The sequence below is a fragment of the Dermochelys coriacea genome, chromosome 7 (genome assembly GCF_009764565.3).
Source record: "Dermochelys coriacea isolate rDerCor1 chromosome 7, rDerCor1.pri.v4, whole genome shotgun sequence".
Lineage (NCBI taxonomy): Eukaryota > Metazoa > Chordata > Testudines > Dermochelyidae > Dermochelys > Dermochelys coriacea.
Window position 1 is genome coordinate 18,297,419 of NC_050074.1, and position 22,541 is coordinate 18,319,959.

Below are 22,541 nucleotides of genomic sequence, written 5' to 3' on the forward strand. Positions count from 1 at the left end.
GGAATCAAGTCAATTTCATTCTGTTCAAGAACGGGAAAGCTTTGAATAGTAGCAGAGGCAGGCTGTGGTGCTACTTGTAGACAATAACTCATCAACTGAGGCTAAAGAAATACAGAGTAGTGGACACAAGTATATAGTTTGCAACTACCTGAAAACTGAAGGAAGACAAGGTGTAGTACAGACACATACCTAACCCCCTACACTAGGGGTGGGCAAACTTTTTGACCCGAGGGCCACATCAGGATGTGAAACTGTATGGAGGGCCGGGTAGGGAAGGCTGTGCCCCCCAAACAGCCTGGCCCCTGCCCCCTATTTGCCCCCTCCCACTTCCCGCCCCTTGACTGCCCCCTTCAGAACCCCCCCACCTGCTCCTTGTCCCCTGACTGCCCCTCCTGGGAAACCCCCCCAACCACCGCCCCCCCCAGATCCCACCCCCTATCCAACCCCCCCACTCCCACTCCCCTTACTGCCCCGACCTATCCACACCCCTGCCGCCTGACAGGCCCCCCAGAACTCCCACGCCCTATCCAACGTACCCTGTTCCCCAACCCGACGCCCCAGAACTCCACCCCATCCTACCATCCCCTGCTCCCTGTCCCGACTGCTCCCCCCTAAATGACCCCTGCTACCTGTCTGCCCCCGGACCTCTACCCAACCTTCCCGCTGCCGCCACCCCTTTACCATGCCACTCAGAGCGGCAGGAGCTTGCACCCCGCTGTCCGCGCAGCGGCATAACTACGGGGGAGAGGAAACAATGGGGAAAAGGGCCAGGGGCAAGCCTCCCGGGCCAGGAGCTCAGGGGCTAGGAATGACAGTCTGGAAGGCCGTAGTTTGATCCCCTCTGCCCTACACTCACACCCTTACCTTCTTGGTTGCCAAGAAGTTAGGAGGTGGGAATACAGATGTGAATAGAGAAGAAATGATCATTCTTTTCCAGAGGGAGAATGGCTTGGGAGTGCTTCTAATTTATCAGCTGCCTCATAGCTGAAGACTGATGCAAAACGTTGAGCTCCGCACCTATGTTCCCTGTAAGGTGCGTGCCTGTGTGGCCATGCAGGAGGCCACAAAGGGCAGCACACTTAATTAGCAGAGCCACGCAGGTGTGCACACTGCACTCAGGGGAGTGGCCACAGGTGGGCCTGGAAGAGGACAGTGGGATGAGGTGGGGAATAGGTGGTACTTGGGGGCAGTGGGGTGAGGTGGGAGGTGGTGATGAGGGAGGTTGGGACATGCGGGGCTGCTGCGGCAGGGCGAGGCACCTCTCCCCCGGCCCCAGCCCTGGGGCTGCGGGGAAAGAGAGCTTGGGGGAGTCCTTTCTCCCCACCGCAGCCCCAGAGCAGCCTGCACCCCAAACTCCTCATCCCCAGCCCCATCCCAGAGCCTGCACCCCAAGCCAGAGCCCTCATCCCCCAGCCCCCAACAGTCTGCCCCAGCCCTGAGCCCCCTCTCACACTTCAAACCCTTCAGCCCCACCCCCACCACAGATCACCTCCATATTGGTGCTCATAACAAAGTTCCTTCTGCACATAGATGGGAAAAATAAGAGGGAACAACCCATCTCCTACCACCCACTGCAGAGTCCAGGAGCAGCATCCTAGTAAGAATCCCAAAATCTTCCTCTTCTCCAACACCTGCATGGGGGAGGGGAACTGTTGGCTTCCCAATGGAATGTTGTCTCTGAAAATTGGATTTCCGTCCTTCATCTACTGTAGACGGCTAGAAGATTTAGGCCTTGGCAACATTTCCAAGCTCAATGCATGTGGTGACTGGCTAAGTTACAAAAAGTGTGAATGCAACAGATTTTCTGGTGGCATAGAAAAGGAGAAATAAAATATAATGGAATAGGAAGAGTGTGAGGTAGGAAAGAAAGTATAGGATAAAAGGAGAAGAACGTCACTAGAAACAAACACAGATGCACCATAATCTATTAATAAAAATAGAGAGAGAAAATGGTAAGTCTGGAAGGAAAAAGATTTTTTGGTTTGGTTTGGGTTTTTTGCAACAACAAGAGGAAAGCAAGTAAGTTACATTTTTAAATGTATCAAACTGACTAGCAATATGTTACATTATATCAAAGTAAACAGCATACAATTGTTCCAATCCTTTAAACAGAAGGGAACAGAAGTATAAGGTATTTTTTTTAATCCTTACTTGAAATTGCAGGATTAGTATTTTCAAGCTACCGAGATAAGCCTATGAGTACTGGCATTCTGAATCAGTAACTCAAGAAACTGTCCGGGACCTTCTCAAAAACAATGTCATTACACCATTTGTACTAGCATAGTCTTTTCTCTGAGGATTACTCCTCCTTGGTAAAGATTATCACCATCCACTCAACAGAAAGATCCCATTACAGCAAGAACAAGTAACAATGTCCAATTCAAGACATTCTTATACTAGGCCAACTAGTTAGACTATTTTTATTAGTTGTTTATGGTGCAGATTTGTTGCATTCAGACACAGCAACTGCACAAGACCTTTTGGTTGGTTGGTTGTTTTTTTTTAATCCATACTTCTGCCACTGGGTGAATCTGCAATAATACTAGTTAATGGCTCTTAAATTAATGCAAGGACCACAATTACCACACACACTGAACCTGTTAGCCCATGTACCATTGGCATAATTGCAACAGCTATTTAAGAGACACAGAGAACCCAGAGCTCTTATCCTGATTTTTCTGAATTACAAAAATCAACCTTATACTTGCAAATTGACATTTATAATAGTAGCAGGGCAAGGGGAACTTCTACAGCACAAACAAGAGAGTCAAGAGTAACTAAGTGTGGCAACAACAAATGTTTTGATGTCTGCTCTCAAACAGATGTGGACTATAAGTTTCTATTGGTGAAAGGGTTGTTATTCCATGACAGACATGCAGTTACAGAAAACTCTAGCTACTGTTGTCACAGGACTAAATTCAGGAAAAATAAGAGCTAGCTGGTTCAGAACATAAAGAGTGAAATTCATCTCGTGCAGAGTGTCTTTATGACTCACTTATGCTCCCTATTAGAAGCTTACATGGGGGGTTAATTTAATCCTAAAAGATCAGAAAACTAAGAGACAGTATATCCATTTGAAGCCTTATCCATCAACAAAAGAACATTATAATTCATATAGGGGAGAATAGGACAAGACAAGTTGTCAAGGTTCCTTCCCCACTCTGAACTCTAGGGTACAGATGTGGAGACCTGAATGAAAGACCCCCTAAGCTTATTCTTACCAGGTTAGGTTAAAAGCTGCCACCACCAAAGTGTTACACAAAGAACAGGGAAAGAGCCCACCTGGAAATGTCTTTCCCCCCAAAATTTCCACCAAGCTTTATACCCCCTTTCCTGGGGAAGACTTGATAAAAATCCTCACGAATTTGTACAGGTGAACACAGACCCAAACCCTTGGATCTTAAGAACAATGAAAAAGCAATCAGATTCCTAAAAGAAGAATTTTAATTAAAGAAAAAGTAAAAGAATCACCTCTGTAAAATCAGGATGGTAAATACCTTACAGGGTAATCAGATTCAAAACAGAGAATCTCTCTAGGCAAAACCTTAACTTACAAAAAGACACAAAGACAGGAATATACATTCCATTCAGCACAACTTATTTTATCAGCCATTTAAACAAAACAGAATCTAATGCATATCTAGCTAGATTGCTTACTAACTCTTTACAGGAGTTCTGACCTGCATTCCTGCTCTGGTCCTGGCAAAAGCATCACGTAGACAGAGAGGACCCTTTGTCCCCCCCCCCAAGCTTTGAAAGTATCTTGTCTCCTCATTGGTCATTTTGGTCGGGTGCCAGCGAGGTTATCTTAGCTTCTTAACCCTTTATAGGTGAAAGGGTTTTTCCTCTGGCCAGAAGGGATTTAAGGTGATTAACCTTCCCTTTATATTTATGACACAAGTGCAGATCACTGTACAGTGATCTTCAAATTAAAATTAATATGCTGAAATTTTAGAAGATTTGTCACATGGTGGACTGCTGCATCCTGCATCAAAGATGCAAAGAAATTAGACACCTATTATTCATAAATATTTAGGCACAACTCACTTCTAAAAAGGGTTGCATCAGCGTGTCTTGCCAATGGCATAATTTTGGGGGAAGGAATGAGCAGAACGGGGGAGAGGGAAAGAGAGAAGGTGGTCAGGGCAAGGTGTTTGTCTTACTGTCACATAAAATGCACATGTCTTCAAAGTCAGGTATTCACAGTCAGCAAACAGTCTTTTCAAATTGTTCTTTTATACAGAGATTGAGCAAGTACCATTCCCTCCACTGCAGCAAACTAAACTATGCACAGTTCAGATAACATAAAACAGATCAGAAAAGATCATCATTTGGCTTTGTAACACATCAGCTCTCACATGTTATTGCTGATGATAAACTTCTAATATGTTCTTATTGGTGAAATATCTAAAAGATTACCTAATGGCCCATAACTCTGTTTTCTTACACGACAGAGCTGAATCTGTCTCTCTTATCTTTTCAACTTATTGTCTCATGTTATAGATGACACATTCCCTCAACAAAACAATGTGGTTTACTATTTAAAAAAAAATAATTGGGACAGAACTATATTTCTTTAGAGTTTGGAGAGGTACCAGTCCATGATTGACAGATGTCTGAATTAAATTCATTCTTCTGATCAGCTTACCTACTCACCAAACTTTAGACTGATAAATATTAGGAAAAGAGTAAAATATCTTTCCAGGGAAAGATCATTATACCTGCCTACAGCTTGTAGTGTCTCATCTTAGTAACATTATAAACTCTTCTGGGAAGGGATCATCTTGTGTCTCAGTGTACAGTGGCTAGAACAATAGGTCCATGATCCTACATAAATACAAATAAAAGATACTAATGTACAGACAACTATCCTGTATGCAGTTTTTGTAACTCCAGTTCTCATACTAAAAATATATTCTGGTATAAAGTAGGCATCAACGCAAGGGACAACGATTGAGGCAAGGTTCTAAAAAGTAAATACAAAAACCTAGTTTCTCTATAAATAAAATGGGTTAATCATTCTATGTTAACTATAAAACCTGTCTAAGAGAACCAAATATTTTCTTAAGGAAGACAGAAAAAGAAGCTTGTACAAACTCTTTTGCTCTACTGAAATACTACCACCACTCCACAAATCATATTGGATAAAAAAAATGTATCCTTCAAAATTAACTTGCAAGATTCTGTCTCTCAAAATCAATTACCCAAACTGAACTGTGAACAACAATCAAGTATATTCTCAGAGTTCTCTCTCATGTTGAGTTAGATAATCAAAACTGAAAACAGACTTTCTGAAGACATCAGTAACCAAACTTTGGACTACACACAACAGAAAGAACTTTAACACCTTCATAATTCAGACATCCATGCTGTGACTACTATGTTTTAACTAGTCTACCAAAGCACAAACGGATCAGGTCAGTCTGCTTTTTATTTTGTGGGAGAATCAAAATACTATTACTAAATTCGAGAAAGGAGACAAAAGTCACACAATGGGATTTTCTGAGTAGAATGGTTTTTGACAACATACCACAGCTACATTTAGCTGTGTGGCGACATCTAGTGGCTACATTGTGTGTGTGATAAACCAAACATCCCCAACACAATGCCAAAATCTAATGAAAAGTCACTAATATGTTTGGTTGTAAATACAATATAGCCCCATTTACCTGAACCAACATTACTTGAAGCTGTATTAATAACTGCCTTCTCTTCCCATCTATTGAATCCCAGTATTCCCAACTTCAAATTATCCCTAGCGGTTCTGACAATTGTTGCTCTAAGTGGTTTTGACAACTAGGTTTATACTGCAGTTCCGTTTGTCCCTCCAAATCCAGAAGGCAGAAAGGCCAGAGACAAGGCTACCATATAACTCACTTTCTGTCACACCCAGATTTGTAAATTTCACCTAGAAATGTATTCAAGTGGTAAGTACTTGTTTGATGCAGTAAGATTGCACATTTGGAACTGCAAACATAATGCAAAGTGTATACAACTATAAATTGAGAATGACTTATACCTTCAGCTAAATTATCTATGAGATGTTTTATAATTTTAACACAGCAGCATATTATCCTATCTGAAAGGTTACCGCCTCATAACTGGGAAACCTTAGTTTGAGAATGTGTAAGCTCTTTAGTTTTAAAGGTATAAAGAGGAGCCAACGAGATCTGTAAATAATCAACAGCTCAAAACCTTTCACTGTTTTAACCCTCACATCTGCATCCCTCCTACTCTTTGTTTATTGCCATCTTCCTGTCTTATGTCTCATTTAGATTGTAAATTCTTTAGGACAATGAATTTCTCTTTTGTCTGTAAATTGGCATATACACCTAGATGAGCTCAAGTGAAGTAACTTTACAGTACTAACTTGAGCTAATTGTTGTAGTGAAGACAAACTCTAAGGCCGATGAGCTTTTTTTAACTACATCAGCCCAAGTTTATATTTCTGATTAGTTTGGAAACCATTGTTCTTATTGCCAGTGATGCAGCTCAGCACTGTTAACGTCTATGGGCAGCATCAACAGCAGTCCATTCTACCCTCCAAGATCCACAATTCGTTTTCATGCCCCATTCAAAGAGTGGTAAATGTTGTCCTTAGAGCATGGCCCAAATAACCAGGCTGTGAGCTGGTGAAATCCAAGAAGGTTGGGGAAAGGCTGTTCTTCAGCTACAGCAATAGCCTCAGGGCTGCAACTGCCCCCAAAGGGGGCACTCCCTTGCCCCAAAAAGTGTCCAGTGAACTGGCATGTAGCCTGCCCCTCCCCCAAAAACTCCCTCTCCTCCAGTGAGTTGCAGGAAGATCATGTGGAACACAGTTCTATGGGATGAAGTCCCCAAAAAGACACCCCCCCACCCAAAGCAGCTTCTTAGGGCTTGTCTACACTACTGCTTAAGTCAGTGTAACTTATGCCTCTCAGGAGTATGAAAAACCACCCTCCCGTGTGATGTAAGTTACATTGACTTAAAGTGGAGTCTACACCACGCTATGTCAGCGGAGACGCTCTCCTGCTGACATAGCTTCCGCCTCTCGCTGAGATGGAGTAATTATCTTGACAGGAGCGCACTCTCCCATCGACATAGCGCGTCTTCACCAGATGTAGTGTGCTAATGAAGTCAAGCCCTCAGAATCCTTCCCATACACTTGTGCTGTGGAACTATACCAATTCAGAGCCCTCTACATCCACCTGGTGGGGCAGGAGTCACTATACACAGTGGGCAGTTCACAAACATTCCGAGGTCCTCATCATCCTTATTAGGTCCCCCATCCTGAAAACACACATGGGCTTGAAGTTAAATCACAAACATAAGAATTTGCAGGATCAGGGCCTAAGACTGTTTAAAATTATTTTGGTTATTCCTTTCCATGCCCATGCACACTTTGACCTTGGAGCATATGCTTTTACTCAGCGTTTATCAAAATGTGCTTGCAATGTTAGCATTTTTCTTTCCTAAAGGCCTGTTTAAGGGAAATATTTGCATTTTGTGGCACACAAAGTATTTATTTATATAAGGCCTAAAAGCGCTGAGCACCTGGGCTCTAACTGAAATCAATATAAGCTGCAGGTGCTTGGCACATTTGAAAGTCAGGCACTTGAGAGAGGTTTTCCGAGTGGGCAGGAGGGAGTAGAAGAGAAGGGAAAGGGTGTCTTGCACAAGCCACTGCAGGACAGAAACCAGCCCTGTGTATTACAAAATGGGGCCGTAAGACCTGGATGCGCACAGTCCACATTCAGGCAATATTCCCACTGGAGTCACCTTTGGCTGCAAAGGAACTGCCATGTCAGGCCATAAATGACTAACTACTGCAGATACTTTTGTTTTTGCAACTGCAGTCACCTCACAAGCAGTCTCCCAGCTCCTGCATGTGATTTCAGGATCACATACAGCTGATTAAGAGATTACTTACAGAATTGTAGGCCCAGTCTCAAAAATACGTATATGTAAATGTAAACTGTGTATCCCGGTGATGTGTTCGTTCTCTTGCATGCCTGAGAGTAACATACAGGAGACTGGTAGTCTTGAAGCAAATGAGGTGGTTTCTGTTCTTGCACACATCAGCTGAGAGGGTTTTTTGGCAAGTATCATACACAAGAACACCACATTAAAATTAAGCAAGACTCCCTGCTAAAAAACAGATTTTTGGCTTAAGAACGCCACTGCCGTGAGGAGCCACAATTGCTTTGCCATATGTATAAGTACTCCTGTTCTTTTTGAGGATACAGACTAACACAGCTGCTACTCTGAAATTTGCTATATGGTTCTCAGACCTTATTCAGAAGGCCTCCAAGGCTCCCATTTTGTTTCCTTTCTGATGAACTGCCCTGTCCACAGCAAGCACTAAACATGTGCACAGCTTAACGACACTGCTCTTTATACATCAGGACAGAGTCAATCAGTCTCCAGCCCCTTAAAGCTACATGCACATCCCTTTCCACAAATCAAAGGTGAATAGCCATCCTTTTCGCTGACTAAACAACATGCGGGTGAGAGAAACAATCATAGTTCTACACAGTAGGAACACTGCATCTTTCACCAAGCCATTACAGCCCATCATTATCATTTCACACAAAAAGCTCTCTCCAACGAGGCTTTTCTATGGCCTGATCATAGCACTTAGGCTCCTTCAGCAATCTACCCACATATGGAGGTGTTTGGGGAAACACCCTCACCCCTCTCTGTTTCCCTACTGCCTCCAAACACTCATTAGGTGTCCAAAATCAACTACCAGTAGTTATTGCAGTGTATTTCAGACCAGATGTTCCTCTGCTTTCTAGCAATTGTATTTCCATGAAGGGAGGCTCCTCTCCTTTTAGCCACTATCTAGCCGAAGCACAGTAAGGGCTTGTCTTCATTGCCAAGTTAACTTGAGTTATAAGTCCAGTGTTACCCTTAATTCAGCCCCATCCACACACAAAACCCTTTAACTCATGACTGTGGTGCTTTTCGCTTGAATTGGCTGGCCCACACAGGGGCATAGGCTAGAACTCGAGTGAACACAACTTGTCAGCTGCTAACATGGCCACTCTGTAGTATAAATGTAATCACCTCAGTGCTGCTAGTCCTCCAATACCTTTCTACAACACCCTTTCTACTCTGTGTGCCCAGAAAAGACAGACAATTCCCATAATTCATTAGGAAGAGTTCATAGAGCAGTTCAGCTTCCTGAGGCTCTACAAATCATGGAATATAGCCCAGGAAGTCTTAGCACCACATGAGCGAGTACAAAATGGGCCTGGCATATTTCCCCACCCTCACCCTTCTTGTACTCAGTAAACAGCTAAATACTTCTGCACATACTTTCAAAAATAAATAAATAACGCTGAAAACTTCAGCTTAAAAAGGTGAATTGGAAAATTACAAGAGTCTCAAAACGGGTTTTAGAAAAGAGCTTAGGAATAGTCAACTATAGCTGTCCTTCTGTGCACACACAATAGAAAGAAGATAGAGCACTAATTATTCATTAAAATTGGGAAAATGGAAAACAATACACTTTTCCCTTTAATGAATCTGATGCAATTACACTGCAGAGATTTGCAAACAGAGGTATGACTGAGGGCTTGTCTACACAGTGCATTAATCTGCACTGGAGGGGTGTAAATTCTAGTATGCACCAATATGACACTAATTGGCCCACGTAGACCCTGCTGGCACACCTTAAAGTTCTCTAGTGCACATGGATATAATCCTGTTTCACACTAGAATCTCTCTGGCGTGGACTAATGCACCATGTAGACAAGCCCTTACATAATCTTCCAAATATAACATTGGCTCAAAATTCTGTAATTGCATTAGTGCAATGCATTTGAGGTCACCTTTCCAATTTCAATTAAAATATTTTATGACACATATTTCTATTCTATGCCTCAAGACACTTCCTGCAACCTGACAGCTATCAAATAAAAATATTCATATTAGAAAATGATTTTGGGAATTCACAGTAACCACAAAGATCAGTAAGGAATACTACTGATGCACTACAAGTACTCCTTTCCCCTCTGTGAAACATTTTTTTCAAGGCTGTTTTACATGCTTCCCAGGTTAGTGAAGGACACTGTTATTTTAGGTCTACTGATCCAGCTCTATGTTGAGAAATTTCAAGTCATAAGGGAGAAGACTATTAAACCATTGTGAACTGTAAGATTTATGCTGATTCATCAAAGCAGTCAAAAGAAGTTAAGGTTTAAGATTCAATATAATAATGGATCCAAGTCAGCACTGCTTGTTCCCTGAAAAATTAAATCCTAATAAAAAAAATCCATTTGTCCAGAGAGAAAGTGCAAGCTAAAATATTGGAATTGTTCAATTTAAAAATTTTTTAAAAAATTCAATTAAACCTAATTGCATCCATTTTTGCAAGACAGACACACAAAATGAACAATATATCCTGCCATCATTTATGAAGTCAAACTCCTCTTTGACTTTCAAGCAGAGGGTCAGCTTTAAAAAAAAAAAAAAAAAAAATGGCCTATAGCTACGTTTGCTTCCCATAACGAAGCATAATTAAAAAGAGGAGCAAAGAACAAAAACACTCACTCACTATCTTACTCCTTTTATCAGTCTCTCCGTTTCCCTTTTATTAGCACAAGAAATCTCACACAGCCAAATGCACTGACACTGTGGTAAACTGTACACCAACTTGTGCTTCTTTCGCTGTTCCCACTAATCAGGGCTACAAAATAAATCCCTAAGGCGAACAAAGAGCAAAGCAGGAAATAAGGAAGACGAAAACATCAAAGTGAAGGCACAATATTCCTGCAAATCTATTAATTAAGTAGGAAAATTCAGATTTTAGGCTCCTTGGACAACTTTACATTTCTTCTGCCCCTTAAGTTCATGTGAGAATTATCTTCTGAGTAAGTAATTATCAGAACTGTCAAAATATTTGTCAAAACATTTTTTCAACCAAAAAGAAAATTTTGCTGAAAATGATCATTATTGTTGAAATTTTCTATTTTGTTTCCTATGAAAACCTTGAAACCAAAAATATTTTCTGATTTTGGGGGGGAAAAGAAAGGTTTTCAGTGTCATAAAAAAAATTTTCATGAGAAATTTGGGGAATTTTTTTTTTTTAATTTCTCACACAAAACTAGTACTTTTGTACGAGCCCTTTTAAATCAAAAATCTGAAGCTGGATTGAAATTACATAATTTAACTCCCTTTTTCTTTTACAAAATTATAGTGTGAGCTCAGTTAAAAATAAATAAATAAAAATTCTCACCCAGGCAAGTTTTTGGTGTTTGTTTTTTTTGTTTGTTTTTTAATCCATGGCTAAGAAGTATTGTTCAAATACTCTTCTTTCAATTATGGGTATTTGTAATACAATTACTGTCCCAAAGGTGTATTTTCTCTTTTCCCACCCTCACTGTGCCAGAATAATCTCACTAACTCTACAAGTAGACTTTCCAATTCATCTCTGGATCACAAATTCTCCCACAAGAATGAGTGAAAGAAATAAAATTTAAATTCAATGAGGTTTGTGTGTGCCCTTCATAGGCATCCCTAATGCAAGCTGGAACTTTATTAAGACCAGTAAGTATGTAAAGTAGCTGCTGCCATAGGATGTGGCAATCTAGGTCTTCCCAGTACATCATCTTCTCTTAGCATGTTAGACCTTTATTTTCTTCCATTATTGTCTCAGGCATCTAACAAATACCTCTCTCGTAGTTTCCATTATATCTTCTCTGCTACAGAAGGACTCTGTTTCTGTTTCAGAAACGCAACTGCTTCCATAGAATAGCAGCAGCATCACTCAAGTCTTTTCCAAAGTTGTGTGTGTGTTTTTTTTTTTTTTTTTTACAGTCGCCTTTCACCTATGAAAGTGACTTTTCTGAGCTAGTTCCAGGTTTTAGGATTTTCCAGATTGGAATACATGCCCTTTTGAATCTGTATCACTGTAACCTTTCTCCATTCTGTGATTCACCTTTGTGTCCTCATTTCTTTAAGAAACATAGCAATGATATACATCTCCATGTCCAAAATTAACTCCTTACATTTAAGAAAAGCATTACTATTACAGAGAAAACCCATCAGAGTACTGCCCTGTACGAATCTCAGTATTCAATCCCTTTCCCCAGTGCAATTGCCCTGATCTTAGAAGGAAATGGGCATATGTATATTAGCCTGTTAATAAAGTTAACCTGTTTTGTTGAGATAAAAAAAGTAACAAGAGGCTTAACGCCTCTTGTATATGAGTTAGTAATGTATTTATAAGAACAGTTTACACTGTACAGGGAGGTCAGAAGTTCAGTGGAACCATTTAAGCAAATAAGCATGAATCACCCACTAAAGAAATTACATTTAGGAATTGGAAGACAAGCAGATCAATGCTAACACAGTTCATTCTCACAACTAGAAAAGAAGTTGTCCAACTTTCATCAGCAACTTTTAATAAAACAATAGTCACTATAACCCTAAAATGGATTTGGCAACATCTTTTTCACAAAGGAAGTACGTTGTGCACTCTGACACTGCTTTTCTCTTTGTCCCTGTACGCTGGCTCCTAACATGAGTTTATGACTCTGAAGGGTCTTATGGGAAATCAGTAGCAACAGGAGCTTAAAGGCCTTCCAAGGTGGCAGACTACACTGGCTGGCAACAGCAGCAGGACTAGCGAGTTACAGGAAATTTTCTAGTACCTGCTCTGCCTCACTGCCAGGTTCTCTATTACATTTTCTTTCTTAATGGCTGGTTGTAATCTCAGTATTGCATGGTTATTTATGGCTTTGGCTTTCTCCTCTTTCATTTAGCAGATCACTAGCTGTTAGGAAAAGCCTGAGGTTCATGATTTATAATGCAATTGAAAAGGATTAACTCATTTATTAACGTTTCCAAAAGAATCTGAAATAGTATTCTGTTTATTCCACTGAACTTACCTTAGTAGTTGAAGACTATTACAGAATCCAATAGGAAAACGGACTTTACTCTCAGATTTTCATAGGCTTGTATCATGTTTACAATTTTATGGATCATCACTTTAGAATCACACTAACAAACTTTATACTGTAACTCTAGCACACACCATATCTATTTTAGTATTTCTACTGCAGTTATGACTTTCTTCCAGTCATTTTCAGCTAAACACCATTCATTTACATAAACAGAGGAGCTTTTCTAGGATAGTACATGCTACAGAGTATGTCTGTCTGCAGATCTTACTATTTAACAGAAATTCCAGGCATACCCAAACACTCAATTTGTTGTTGTCCCATGCAATATGTGGAGGATACAATTATCAGTTCTGACTTCCAGTAATTACAGTACTGCTATCGGCTTCAAGCAAACCTGACTAGGAGGGAGGTCACAGGTCAGAGTAAACTTGAGTATAAAATTAATTACAAGCATCTTTGAAGCACCATAAAGCAGCTGTAATACTGCTACCAACTATCTTACTTACTTGTATGAGGGCACCACTACAAAGTACGAAGGGCCAGGTCCAAAGCCTACTGAAATCCATGCAAAGGCTCCCACAGACTTTCAGTAAACACTGGATCAGGCAATAGAAGTGCAAAGAATACAGGTACAAAAAGGTAGAAGTAAATGTATCTTTATTTATATTAATTTATTTGTATTTGTATTGATGCACTACAATGTAAACACATTCCAACACCTAGTATCTTTCACAAAGCTTATCACACAGCCCAGGAGTGTGATTTTTTCATAAACTGCGAACAAGTTCTCAAAACGGTCATCTGCCTCAAGTCAGAATGACAAAGGTGGTCTATTTGGTTGAACCGAATTAAGCTACATAATTTGTAAAAATGGAAGAGCTAAACACCCCTTCCTCCCAACTTTTTTTTTTTAAACCAGATTATGTGCACAGCTATCACAATGATGGGTTCCTTATAAAAAACTTTAATAAACCATTAGAGACATCTTCTGCCCATATAAGATTCCATAGACTTCATCTATAATTAAGTATACAAAATGCACTTTACAATCAGGCCCTTTTTTCCTAAAATTAGTCCATCCTTGTAGCATTTAGGTTACAAATTAAACATTAATCTGCCCACATACACCCATTAATTGATTCATCTACTATATGAGACACAGATGTGAAAATTTTCACTAATTTATTCTCTTTGGTTGTATTATGACACATGGGCCTGGGTTTCTAACTCAAAACACACACACACACACACACACACACACACACTGTGGCGTGCAATCTGAACTAAAGGAGTCAAGTGTTATCTATATTTCTAACCATGGAAACATGCATAATATTTGTAAAATTTTGTTGTACCTTGCAGAATTAAAGTTTTTTACCAGCTCATCTAATATCCGGTTATTTTTCAGGTCAGGTTCCGTGACTGCCTATAAAAGAACAGAAGTAAACAGACAGTGTTCAAGCAAACATAATTTACTTCTCAGGATGTGTGTTTCAGACACCACCCATACAACCATCACCCCCTCAAAATTGTTACGTCAAAAAAGTTCCATAAAAATGAAGTACAAATATCTTCTACTGAAAACTATCTAAGACCCTGAAATAAGTGAGTCTTGAAAATGTTAGGTAATATCCAGAAGTATAGATTAAAACAATACTTTGTTCTAAAACCAACCCCATTAACACTAGTTTCCAACAATGCTTTATTGTACCCTAGCTCCAATCATTTTGGAAGACAAAAGTGGGCTCCTAAGAATGAGATGCGAACATTAAGCAAGAAAGAGTAAACAAAGGACAATGTCATAGCCTGAATAATGGTGGAATAAAAGACACACATTATGGGGTAGTTTTCTGCATACATATTCTTTTAAAAGAACCTTCCTCTCTATTTTTAATCCTGTGTTACCATTCCAGAGCTTCCTTTGCTCTTACTCATATCAATCATATCAATTTTTAAGAAGGCAGAAGGATGGATATAAAATGTGCAGCCCAGAAATATATACTGAGAAGTCTGCACTTTTTTAAACATCAAAAAACTGATAATATATTACAAATAGACCTTTCTGAATTCTGGCCTTGAACAGACTTATGCTTTAGGAATATGCAAGGAAAATTACCTATATTTTGCCACTACTTTTGAAACATCGTTTGTTGTGTTTAAGCAGCCTACCATTTAAAAACATCCAGTAAAACCCAACTGACTTAAAGCCAAAGATGAATGGTCTTCCATGCACTTTATTAAGTGGAAGTCTTTCAGATACGATCTTAGTAAGTCAGTCCTGCCTGTACTGCAGGGGTATTGCTGGTCCTCACAGCGTTTTTCAGAAGAGAAGGGATTTATCTCAGTATCCATGGCCAACATCCATCACCTCTCTGTTGTATAGTATACTGCCATCTCCCACCCCAGAAGTGGCTGCACTACATATCTGATGTGTTGTATGGAACACATTTTACAATATGAGTAGCAAATATATTAAACTACGTATTCTACACAATAGACACATATGAGTACACTTAATCTCCACTATGCAAAGCGTCGCAGCAGCAGGAGTTACTTAATTAGAACTGTAAACGTTAGAAAATGCTCTCATTGAGTATACTCAGAAGTGATTTTTGTACCTAAACATTCCATCACCAGCCACCCCCAAATAACATGTACTCCTCAATTTAAAATATGGGAGTGGGGGAGGGAAGAATCAATCAAAAGCCATTTTTATTGGCTATAGTTTCTGTAAAAGCTTATTTTTACTAATCCTAAATTCTGGATCAAATTCAACCTGACAGCGTCTCTTTAAAAGACCAGTAACGTGAACCACGGAATGATCAAAGATTGATGAAAATTAATTGTCCCTTTGGGGAATTCAGGTGCCTACGAGTGCCTAAATCTGTATTAGATCACTTATTTAGGTGCCAAAGATTGAAATTACTTCAATTAATATTCAGCACCTCTGAAAAAAATCATGACACTTATTTATGGTAGCTGCCTAGATATGGATTTTAGGTGCTCAACTCGAGGACCTCACGTTTGAAAATACCAGCAGAGGTGAACACTATAAGAAACAGTTCCGTACATCTTAAAATGACATATCTGATTAGACCCAAGGAGGAAAAGGTCTTAATACTGAAGATTTGCCCAAAACAATACATAAGAAAAAAGAAAAAACAAAAACACTTACCACACAACATGTTGGACACTGAGTTTTGTAAGAGAGAAATTTGCGTATACAAAGGGAACAATCTGAAAAAAACAAGTTACATACCATAAAATCAGAGTGTACTAAGCGAAGATGAACACACATCGTTGAGCAACTATATTATTTTTTTTAAAAAAAATCTAGCAAAACGTGAACTAAAGTAATTATAGTCACACATAAAAAACAAACATTCAATAAAGAATACTATTCTATTTTAATGGAACCTTTACCAACATATTTCAGCATTTGATCTCAGTCTGTGTGTCCATTTAAAAAAAAAATATTTAGCAAATATACCGCAAAGTAACATCAACTACTATTGTTAAAATAGCAAGGTTTACTGAGCTAACCTTCAAGTTTGAAATAACTACACTTCCTAGAACCACAAAATTCAACTCCTATCCAGTATATGGAGTAAAATCATGGGGAAGATTTAACACAGGTTGCATGCTCCTATCTTTTAGGACCTTGTCCAAAGCTCGCTGAAGTCAATTCAGTAACTCCCATTAACTTCGTAGAGCCTTCAATTAGCCATTATTTTTATCCTCCTGCTAAGAAATGATTAAAGGGGATAAGGGCTTGATCCTGCAATGTGCTTAGTGCCCTCAACCAAAGTTGAAAGTTTACTTCGGTGGGAGTTGAGGATGCTCAGCATCTTGCAGAACTGAGCCTTCCAGAAGGGCTTCATTGGACTAACGGAGTAAGAAGGGCCTAGGAATTCCTATGTTCCAATCCCAGTTCTGACAATGACTCAATGAGTGGATATGGGCAAGGCACGTCGCTTCTCTGCCTCAATTTCTCCATTCAGTAAAATGGAGATAAGACCTCCCTCACAGGAGTGTTTTGAGAATGTAAAGCTCCATAAGCATGAGTGCTCTGTGTTACTGTTATGTAAATTAATAGATTTGATTAAGTTCTCTGCTGATAGGTTTTTATTCCCTACTAGTCTACTTCAAGTAAACGTTCTGTCCTAGTTTTAACTCATGGATATGGCTTTCATTACACCTAAGCAGAGTTGATTAAACTTTCCAATAATATTATAATTGCATTTCCTCTTGGAACAACTATTTTTAAGGAAAAGTCTGCCTGAAGCATCACACTCTGCATCCCAAGTTATTCACAGATTGCTTTGGGCATTCAGCTGTCTAATAACAGCTGGAAGAACACATCAAGCAATAACAAACAATTATTAAAGATAATTTTAGCATGCACTTTCTTATTGTTCCAATTAAATTTCCTGCACCTCTCTGTCTCCAACAGTCACAAGCACACCTACATCAAACTGCTTCTGCAATATACCTTCCTAAGGGCTAGTCTATGCTAAAGCTGTAAGTCAACCTAAGTTATGCTACTGTTGTCCCTGTATGCCCTAGGACAGGGTGGAGAGATGCATGGAAAATTTAATACAGCTCTAGGCAATAAATTCTATAAGGCCAAAGGCAGGAAAGGAATCTGCATAACTTTAGCCTCCATCTGTTGATGTACACACAAGGGGTTCACTCACATAGGGCTGATTCTGCAGTCACTCCACATGTAGAACTCCTGTTAATTCAGGTGAATAGATCACCTGTACAGAGCATGGCTACAGAATCAAGTTCTGTAACTGCTCATTGTAATCGCTGAGTCCAAGTCTTTTATATGACCTTTACTAACCTAGAATGTTAGTCACAGAACAGTAGGCATAAGCTTGTTGTAAAAAGCAAAAGAAGTAAAAAGGTTCACCTATATGCACACAAACACTAAGGGCATGTCTAACCAGCAACATAAGCCCAGGGTTAGTGGGACTCAAGTCAGCTGAACTGTGTCAGAGAACGCTGGGCTTGCATGTTTATACCGCATTTTAACCCTAGGTAAAGGATTTTCTGACCCGTGCTCAAACCTATAACTCTGGCGTCCACACTGCAGTGCACAGACCTGAGTCAAAGTAACCCTGTCCCAGAGTGCCTAGTGCCTCTCCTTCCCCACAAACCAGCATTGATGCTTTAGCCCTACGAACGTGTTGCAAAGTGAGAAAGCTCTACTGCCAATCCTGTTTCCTAACTCTGATAGTGCTCCTTATGGGCACCTGAGTCCCTTCAGTAACATGTAAACTGCACAACGAGCTCCTTTTGTAAGTAGTTTGAGAAGGCTTTATACTGAACTACCATCTAGTTTGAGAATGGGGCTCTCCACCTCTAGGCTGAGTCACACTGGCAGAAAAATTCCCATGTGCACCTGTTCTGAGGATAATTCGGACATCCCTGTCCAGGGCTGAGAAACTATTAAAATGAAACTTTGTGATTCTTAATTTTTAAAATAGGATATTCAATGAAGGTGTTTTTGTTCGGTTGGTTATTTATTTATTGTTGTCTGTCTGTTTTGAAGGTTGACAAACACACACACACACACACACACACACAGAGCGTGGCTGCTGCAAGCTGTGAAGCAGTGAAGTGCATCCCCAAGTCTTGGGGTGCAGCGTGCTCCAGCACATACACCCAGGGAATCCGTTATCCCTGCTATACTGCTGGAGGCAGGGATAAGGGATCCCCGGGAGCATGTGGTGAAGTTTTGGGACTGGCTCCCATTCACTGCCCTCATAGTGCATGCTGCCCAGGCATCTCTGCACACGCAGCCCCAGGAAGGGCAGGGGAGCCCCAGAAGCAAGGGACAAAGGGTGGAGTGTGACCAAGAGGCTGCCCTGAATGGAGGCAGAGTTGCAGAGGTCCTGGATCACTACAGCCAGGGGAGAGATAACCCCCAACATCCTGGCAGCCGGGAGCCACCTCCCGCCTGTCAGCTTTGCTTCCTGCTCTGGGCAAAGTAGCGAGGAGGAGCCAGAGTCACTGCTACAAGAGACTATGAGGAGGTTTTGGGGCTGGCTCCCCTCGCTAGAGCCCTGTGGAGATAGAAAATCTTTATCCCCATCAGATCCGCAAACATGGTCCACGGATATCTGCAGCCACGAATGTAAAGCAGATTTATAGCATTCTACCACTTGCCGCCCTGACAGTGCGTGCTGCCCAGATGCCCCTGCCCACACGCCCCAGGGACAGCAGGAGTGGATCAGAGAGTAGAGCAGGGACCAAGCAGCTGCCCTGCAAGAAGGGGGTGTGGCCACGGTGTTGTGGGGTCATCCCTTCCCCCAGCCTAGCTGAGCCAGGAGCTCTGATGCTCCTTCTTCCTGCAGGGCAGCCACTTGGTCCACGCTCTGCTCTCTGGCCTCCCCTGCCCTCCCTGAGGCTGCATGTGCAGGGGCACCTGGGCAGCATGCACTAAAATCTGGCTGACCAGCTCTCTTTGCAAAAAGCTTCTTCTGATCAGTCTCCACTAAAAACCCTGTAGGCTCTCTGATAGTGTGCTTGCAGACCAGTGTTCAGGAAACAACAGGTTAAAGCTTATCTGAGCTGCTGCCCTTTGCAAAGGGAAGTGTGGCTTCCATTTGCAATACAGTCCAATAGACTGCATCACAGACTGTCCGCATAGAGAAGACTAAGGAAGTTGCCCCAATGAAGGACTTCTGGGACCTAAGTCAAACCAGGGCCACATGTACACAGGAAAGTGACAGGGCTCAGACCCTAGAATCATAGGACTGGAAGGGACCTCAAGAGGTCTTCTAGTCCAGCCCCCTACACTCAAAGCAGGACTATGTATTATCTTCTAGACCATTCCTGACAGGTGTTTGTCTAACTGGCCCTTAAAAATCTTTAATGACAGAGATTCCACAACCTCTATATGCAATTTATTCCAGTGCTTAACCACCCTGACAGTTAGGAAGTTTTTCCTAGTGTTCAACCTAAACCACCCTTGCTGCAATTTAAGCCCATTGCTTCTTGTCCTATCCTCAAAGGTTAAAGACAACCATTTACTTCCCTCCTCCTTTTAACAACCTATTATGTACTTGAAAACTGTTATATCACCCCACAGTTTCGCCTCTCCAGACTAAACTAATGCAATTTTTTTTTCCCAATCTTCCCTCATAGGTCATTTTTCTACTGTTATCATTTTTGTTGCTCATCTCTGGACTTCCTCCAATTTGTACACATCTTTCCTAAAATGTGGTGCCCAGAACTGGACACAATACACAGTTGAGGCCTAATCAGTACGAAATAGAGCGGAAGAATTACTACTTGTGTCTTGCTTACAACCCTCCTGCTAATATATCCTAAAACTATGTTTGCTTTTTTTACAACAGTATTACTCTGTTGACTCACATTTAGCTTGTGATCCACTATGACCCCCAAATCCCTTTCCACAATACTCCTTCCTAGGCAGTCATTTCCCATTTTGTATGTGTCCAATTGATAGTTCCTTCCTAAGTGGAGTACTTCGTATTTGTCCTTATTGAATTTCATCCTATTTTCTTCAGACCATTTCTCCAGCTTGTCCAGATCATTTTGAAGTTTAATCCTATCCTCCAAAGCTCTTGCAACCCCTTCAAAGCTTGCTATCAGCCACAAACTTTATAAGTGTACTCTCTATGCCATTATCTAGGTGTCAGCTTAACACGGGCCTGGACCCTCCAGCCCTGCAGGGTCCTGAGATTGTAGGTTCAAGCCCTAGGTTAACACAATTGGTGTGTGGATGCAAGAGGGGTTAGCCTCGAGCCTGGGCTTACACTGCTATATAGACATACCCTAAGATCTAATAGAAGAGATGACAAGATGGAATGAGAGTCAGGCACTAGTAAGGGATACATACACAGACCCATAAAAATACTCCTGTACTTACAGTTATGTGAACACTGTGGTATGATCATTGCAATATCGAAGTAATCAAAGCATATCCCACAACGCAACAAATCATCCACTGCCTGAAATGGGAAAAATAAAGTTAATGTCATTTGAAGGCACCCTTCAAGAGCTCTTCGTCTGACTATATGTATGATATAAGAAATATCTACACGCTTTCAATCTCAGAAATTCTTGTCCACCAGTTTCCTAAACCTCATAGATGAAAACCAAAAATCCCTCACATCTCTTGGGGATGAGTTTAACGGTTGCTTTACATCAAGAGCTGTTACACTAAATGTAAACACAAACGCAAACTGCACATAGCTATTCGGCTTGCTGAACACAAATTCAATAAACAAACTGAACACAGAACAGCTTCCAAAATCAGTTCCAGTGTGTATATTTAATCTTTGGCACTCCTGCTAGAGCTCAAGGGTGAAAAGGGGGAAGGGAAAGGCAGTTCTTGCAGAAGACCCTTCCCAAATGGGAGCTTTACTAGTAATTCAATATTATCTGATATTCCTTCTGACAAACTCTCCCCATCCAGCTCCCTCCCTAGGAAAAATAGGAACATGGGTCCTGTTGAAAGCAAAGGGCCTGCTCTGCCACCTAAAAGTTTTTGGTGGGTGGGAATGGTAAATCCCACTCTAAGGCCAGCTACAATCCTCTGATCAAAGAGAAGGAGTACTTGGGGCACCTTAGAGACTAACAAATTTATTTGAGCCTAATCCTCTGATACTTCAGGTATCCCCATGGTCACTCTTGGGAGCCACCCATGAATCAAAATGCCAGCCCTGACACTGGGTCAGCTCTGGAGAACCACTCTCTTCCTTAATGACAGGTTTCAGAGTAGCAGCCGTGTTAGTCTGTATTCGCAAAAAGAAAAGGAGTACTTGTGGCACCTTAGAGACTAACAAATTTATTTGAGCATAAGCTTTCGTGAGCTACAGCTCACTTCATCGGATGCATTTGGTGGAAAAAATCTCCCCTCTGTTTTTTCCACCAAATGCATCCGATGAAGTGAGCTGTAGCTCACGAAAGCTTATGCTCTAATAAATTTGTTAGTCTCTAAGGTGCCACAAGTCCTCCTTTTCTCTTCCTTAAGGATTTTAAGGACTCCACTCTGACTTATAAGGATCTTTGGACCATAAGTCTATTACCACCCCCAATAAGCATCAACGGGCCCCCCCCGCTGAGTGCCTTTCCCCCAGGCCCTGCTCTCACTGGGCAGGCCCCAGGCCTCCCCCCACTCTCACTGTCCCTCTACCCCCCCGTTGTCGGGGGGCGTGCGGGGGCTCGGTCCCAGCCCACACCCCTGGGATCCACGGCTCCAGCGAGCTCCCCCAGGGCAGCGCCGGGACCGAAGCCCCGAGGAGCCTCCCTCCCGCTTACTTTCAGCAGGGAGAGGTTCTCCGGCCAGCGCGGCTCGGCCAGCGCCATGGTGCCCGCCACAGGCAGGGCCCGCTCCCCAGCCGGCCCCAAAACACCCGCGCTCGGCTCCCGGCGCAGCGCCCGCGCGCCCGCGCGCGGACTTCCGGCCCTGCCCCGGAGGTGGCTGGGAGATGTAGTTCGTGCGGCGGCGGCGGCGCTCGGCTGGCCGGGCGGGGCCGGTGATTGCGGGAGAAGGGGGATTCCTTGCTCGCTGCCGCGGAGACACGGCCGGTTTAAAACACAGGGGTCAGCAGGGGCCATGCGACCCGCCCCTTGCATCCCCAGCGACGTCTGCGGGGAGCCCGCGCTGGCCCG

At 41.8% G+C, this 22,541-nt stretch overlaps 1 protein-coding gene across 9 annotated transcripts in view; it reads right to left on the reverse strand.

The window, feature by feature from the left end:
• RAD18 (RAD18 E3 ubiquitin protein ligase) overlaps positions 1-22,329 on the reverse strand; it is a 123,844-nt gene extending 101,515 nt beyond the window's left edge. For 8 of the 9 annotated variants that reach the window (XR_006282629.1, XM_043518483.1, XM_038410987.2 and 5 more), the window contains exons 1-4: positions 22,188-22,326; positions 20,794-20,875; positions 16,066-16,127; positions 14,246-14,316 (exon numbers count right to left, since the gene is read on the reverse strand). Coding sequence is in view for 8 of the 9 variants with exons in the window: in XM_043518483.1 (XP_043374418.1) it covers positions 14,246-14,316; positions 16,066-16,127; positions 20,794-20,875; positions 22,188-22,235 (263 nt within the window). In the remaining variant the exon portion in view is untranslated. Of the gene's footprint in view, positions 1-14,245; positions 14,317-16,065; positions 16,128-20,793; positions 20,876-22,187 lie in introns of all 9 variants that reach the window. The other variant, XM_038410985.2, reaches the window with a different exon arrangement.
• Between the last annotated feature and the right edge of the window lie 212 nt (positions 22,330-22,541).